The sequence below is a fragment of the Ceratina calcarata genome, unplaced genomic scaffold (assembly GCF_001652005.2).
Source record: "Ceratina calcarata isolate Rehan_Ccalc_2016 unplaced genomic scaffold, ASM165200v1 scaffold1239, whole genome shotgun sequence".
In the NCBI taxonomy this organism is placed as follows: domain Eukaryota; kingdom Metazoa; phylum Arthropoda; class Insecta; order Hymenoptera; family Apidae; genus Ceratina; species Ceratina calcarata.
Window position 1 is genome coordinate 1 of NW_017133395.1, and position 3975 is coordinate 3975.

The following is a 3975-nucleotide window of genomic DNA, read 5'->3' on the forward strand; positions in this document are numbered from 1 at the left end:
TGATTTTCACGGTAGCGCTGCGGAGAACTTCGCGAACGCGCATGAGCACGCATGAAGGGAATAGTAGTGGGGATCGAAATACGAGTGAAAAACAGGGGAAGCGAGCCTCGAGGTAAAAAATATCTCAACGCTGGGCTGGGGTCCGCCACGGTATCCTCCACCAGGCAGGTCTCGTGGATTACTCGTTCCGCACGGTGGATTACTGGACACGTTGAATCGGCACTGAGATAATCGTCGACAGTATAAAACTCCGGCACGGGAAACAACGCCGATCACTGATAATTATTCGATACGATAACCCTCAACCCGGGAGTTCGCGATACTGAAGGAATCGGCCCCGAATATCAAATACCGGAATAATCGATTCGAAATTCTCTGACACTGGAACCTCACCACGGAATGATTGTCTTTTCGATATCGTCCTTCACCTCGGTCGTCGCGAGGTGGAAATCGCGACGTATCTCTATCTCGCTCGCACCTAGGTGACACGTCACGCGCGTGTCTACGTACTCCGTTGCGCTCTGCCCGATTCGAACTTTTTCCGGTCGCGGAATCTAAACATCGCGACCGTTAAAAACGACCGAGCCGGCAAGAAACTCGGCACGTGTATCTATGTTTTTCTATGATCGCGGTGACTTTCTCGGAACCTCAATACAGTCCCGAGAATATTATTATTTCGAACGATTAAAATTATATCGGAGAGGCGATTTGGAAATTAACTTATTCCATTTTTGAACAGGGATCGAGGGTAAGAGAGAAATCCTCTCGGTGCAATGTATCTTTACCGATATGTTGCACTCGAAATCAAGGATTTTATTAATACGCAGCAAACAGCTGATTTAAATCCGACTAGGAGACGGAATTCCTCGACGTCATTAATCGGATTAAATTCGTCTGGCGAGAACCTTCGCAGACCATGGTACGCATACGATACCTTCTCACACAACAATAATTCAGCGAAACCGTTCGCGGTTCGAAGTACCAATACGCGACTCTCTCTTGAAATACAACGCGTCTTCCTCGCACTCATAACCCAGGCGTATACACGCCCGTATGAGTCACGGCTCGCGGCTATAAGAAATAGACCGCAAGTCACTGATCTCTATATAACATTGGATAGCGTATACCCATAAGCTCCCCTGTAAAATCTTTGACGCCAATTGAAGCTCTCCGGCAGCCATGTTGGTTGTAGTACGTTTGCAAATTTTCGCGGGAGATTCAAATAAATATAACTCAAATAAGTATAAGAATTTGACATATTTATTTTTAAAATTCTTCATTTCAATTTTTATCCAAAAGAACAATTACATTTAATAAAGAAAAGTGTTAACGCATAGTGCAAGCGTAGGTTTTGGGTTTATGGTAAAATAAAAGACTTTGTGTGTGTGTAGATTGAGCCAACGAAATGTAATTGATCTTACAGAAGCGATTACAAAAGTGAATTAATAAATATGTTGCTTATATATATACATGTATCATCATATCATATACATCAAACTATCTATAACGCGAATAATCGCATAAATTTAAATTAATTCCAACAAATTGAATGATTTGGAATTTGTTTCAGTCGATATATAATTTGAATTAAAAGATTAAATTTACAATTAAGAGATAAATATCTTTAGTTTACAACCATCTCTTTGGATTAATATACAAATGCAAAAATAGATTTCCTTTCGAAAATAACAAATATTTTACAATTTGGTGCACTTCATTCACCCACGGTATGCTTAATTGTCCAAGCATCATCTGTTTATAACTTCTCCATATATAAGAGAAATTCCTTCTCGGATGAGCTGATAATAAAGAAAACACGAAGTTAAATTTTGTATTATAGTAACGATTAAACACTCTTAAATATACATGCCGCTATAGGTGATTACATGCAAAGTTACAGATAAGTTATCATAAGTTATAGTTAAAGTTATCATAAGACTGCAAATAATTCTCTTCTCATATTTTTTGGCCTCTTCTACTTTTAGCTTCAAAATATTGAAGCTTTCACACGTGAAACATGGTTCGCCGTTAATACTTGAATACCAGGAGCGTAAAGTGCTTGGACTTGGCAAAGCTTGGCAAAATTTTTGTCTGACGAACATATAAGCTTTTGGGGAATAAAAGTGTAATGTAATAGCAAAAGACCGAATAGCTGCCGGATATTTGTCTCTACTAACTCCCAATCCAGAATTTGTATGATTACTCTTAAATTCTCTATTTCTCTTAATCTGCTGTTGCTGAATACCATTCTTTTTGTTTTTCAAAAATCTTTGAAATAATTGCGAAACATCACACTGAGAAATAGCGTCTAAACATGCAAGGCCAACCTCCGGTATTGCCTTAGTTCTACGTAATTCACTTACTAGATCGTTCAGGCTAGTGATCTTCTTCTTTAGCCGCTGAATACGCCTATTGTGCACTTTAGACTCCGCTCGCAGCCTTTTAACTGTAGCACTTAGGCGAGATATCTTGCGCTTCATGCTATTTGGAGATAATTCATAGGAATGATCATATGTACAATTCCTCTTCCGGTTTAAACTTCTTGGCGTGCATTGGCTTGAAGAAGTTGAAGGACGCTCCTCTGAATCATCTTCATGCGTAACTATATAAGGATAAAAATTTGATTAACATATATGAATAAAAATATGAAACTACTTCTACCAATAAGATTATCTTATTGTCGTAGTCTCAGTTCTTTCAAATACAGGAGACACGGTAATTTCATTACCAATTTCTGTTATCGAGTTATCATTTGTTGTGTCACAATTTTCGTCGTTTTCCATTTCTATGTCCATTTCTGATAGCACGCTTGAACAATTCGCCCTGCTCTCTTCTGCACTAGCAGCCTGGTCCTCTGAATTATGCGTATCTGTATAAAATAAAAATTTCATCACATGTAAATAGAAAGTACACTTTTATTTATTATAATTCTTTTAGTAGAAATATGACACCATACCCTCGGTTGTTTCCAATATAGACGGTACTGCATTTTCTTTCAATCGTAAATAGCCCGTCCGTGCAGTGTAGAAACAATCTTTTGAAAAGTATTTCGTGCAAATTATGCTTTTCTTATGCGGAATATAATTTCCCAATTTTAAAGCAGTGATCCACTTTTCAAGAAGCTCGGAATTGTTTAATGGAAATCTAGAATTAAGTAAGACAAGCAACATTAAGCAAGTAGTACAATATACATTACAATAATTGCAAGACACTTATTTTGTAACATAAAAAGATAAGTTTGCACTTGACGTATAAATCAATTTAAGTAGACCATACTTCCGAAATGAAACATTCTTATCATCATCTTGGATGGCATTCTAATATGCACATGTTGTTCGGTATTCCCCAAACAAGGTAGGAATACTACTAACAAGCAGAAATGTCCTTGTATCTTTCTTTTTGAAACATTCTTTTGTAAAATGCTCCGAGCAAAGTCTAGTACTGCTTGTGGGAACAAAAGAAGTTTCTACATTCATTTTTTGCAGCCAGACTTTAAGAAGCTCTGCATCTTTCAAAGGAAATCTAGAATACGACAAATTAATTAATATGTGTAGTAATGCTCCTATACAAATGTCTGAAAACATGTTTTACTCAGTTCGTTTCTTTTCTTTTAAATAAGGAAACTTGTACATAACCTCACTGGTATTACTTACTTATGCAGAGTTCTGCCTTCTATTCCGCCTTTCTTACCGCAATATTGACATATTAGCACCATTGTGTCTCTAATAGTAAATAATTTATGCTCGAAATATTAACAAAGCACTATCCGATCGAAATTATAGAGCCAGAATAAATCACAGGTCACACATGTCGTTCAAAGTCGATCACCGGAATCGCCATATTGGATTTGAAAACTTACTACAAGCAACATGGCAGACACCTACTCAAAAGAGGGTCAACCGAGCGAGCCTATGCGCTATCCAGTGTTATACAGGGTGTAAACCTACTAGTGGGCAATATTTTAAGGACGTGTTC

General features: G+C 37.6%; 1 protein-coding gene across 2 annotated transcripts; it reads right to left on the reverse strand.

Annotated features, from left to right (window-relative positions):
* Positions 1-1384: 1384 nt before the first annotated feature.
* Positions 1385-3857, reverse strand: LOC108626911 (THAP domain-containing protein 3-like). 2 transcript variants are annotated; one of them, XM_026815257.1, is made up of 5 exons: positions 3654-3857; positions 2957-3144; positions 2729-2869; positions 2364-2608; positions 1385-1799 (listed from the first exon to the last, which is right to left on the reverse strand). In XM_026815257.1, the coding sequence occupies exons 1-5, from the start codon at positions 3713-3715 to the stop codon at positions 1749-1751; spliced, it is 687 nt and encodes a 228-aa protein (XP_026671058.1). In that variant the 5' UTR covers positions 3716-3857; the 3' UTR covers positions 1385-1748. The 2 variants fall into 2 exon arrangements, with proteins under 2 accessions (XP_026671058.1, XP_017883345.2); XM_018027856.2 differs by having other exon boundaries at positions 2364-2602; positions 3654-3856.
* Positions 3858-3975: the final 118 nt, after the last annotated feature.

Coding starts and splice junctions, on each gene's coding strand:
- LOC108626911 (XM_026815257.1), bottom strand. CDS start 3,715: ATGGTGCTAATATGTCAATATTGCGGTAAGAAAGGCGGAATAGAAGGC. Junction 2,870..2,956: donor TATATTGGAAACAACCGAGG/GTATGGTGTCAT, acceptor TATTTTATACAG/ATACGCATAATTCAGAGGAC. Junction 2,609..2,728: donor TAACTCGATAACAGAAATTG/GTAATGAAATTA, acceptor ATTTTTATCCTT/ATATAGTTACGCATGAAGAT.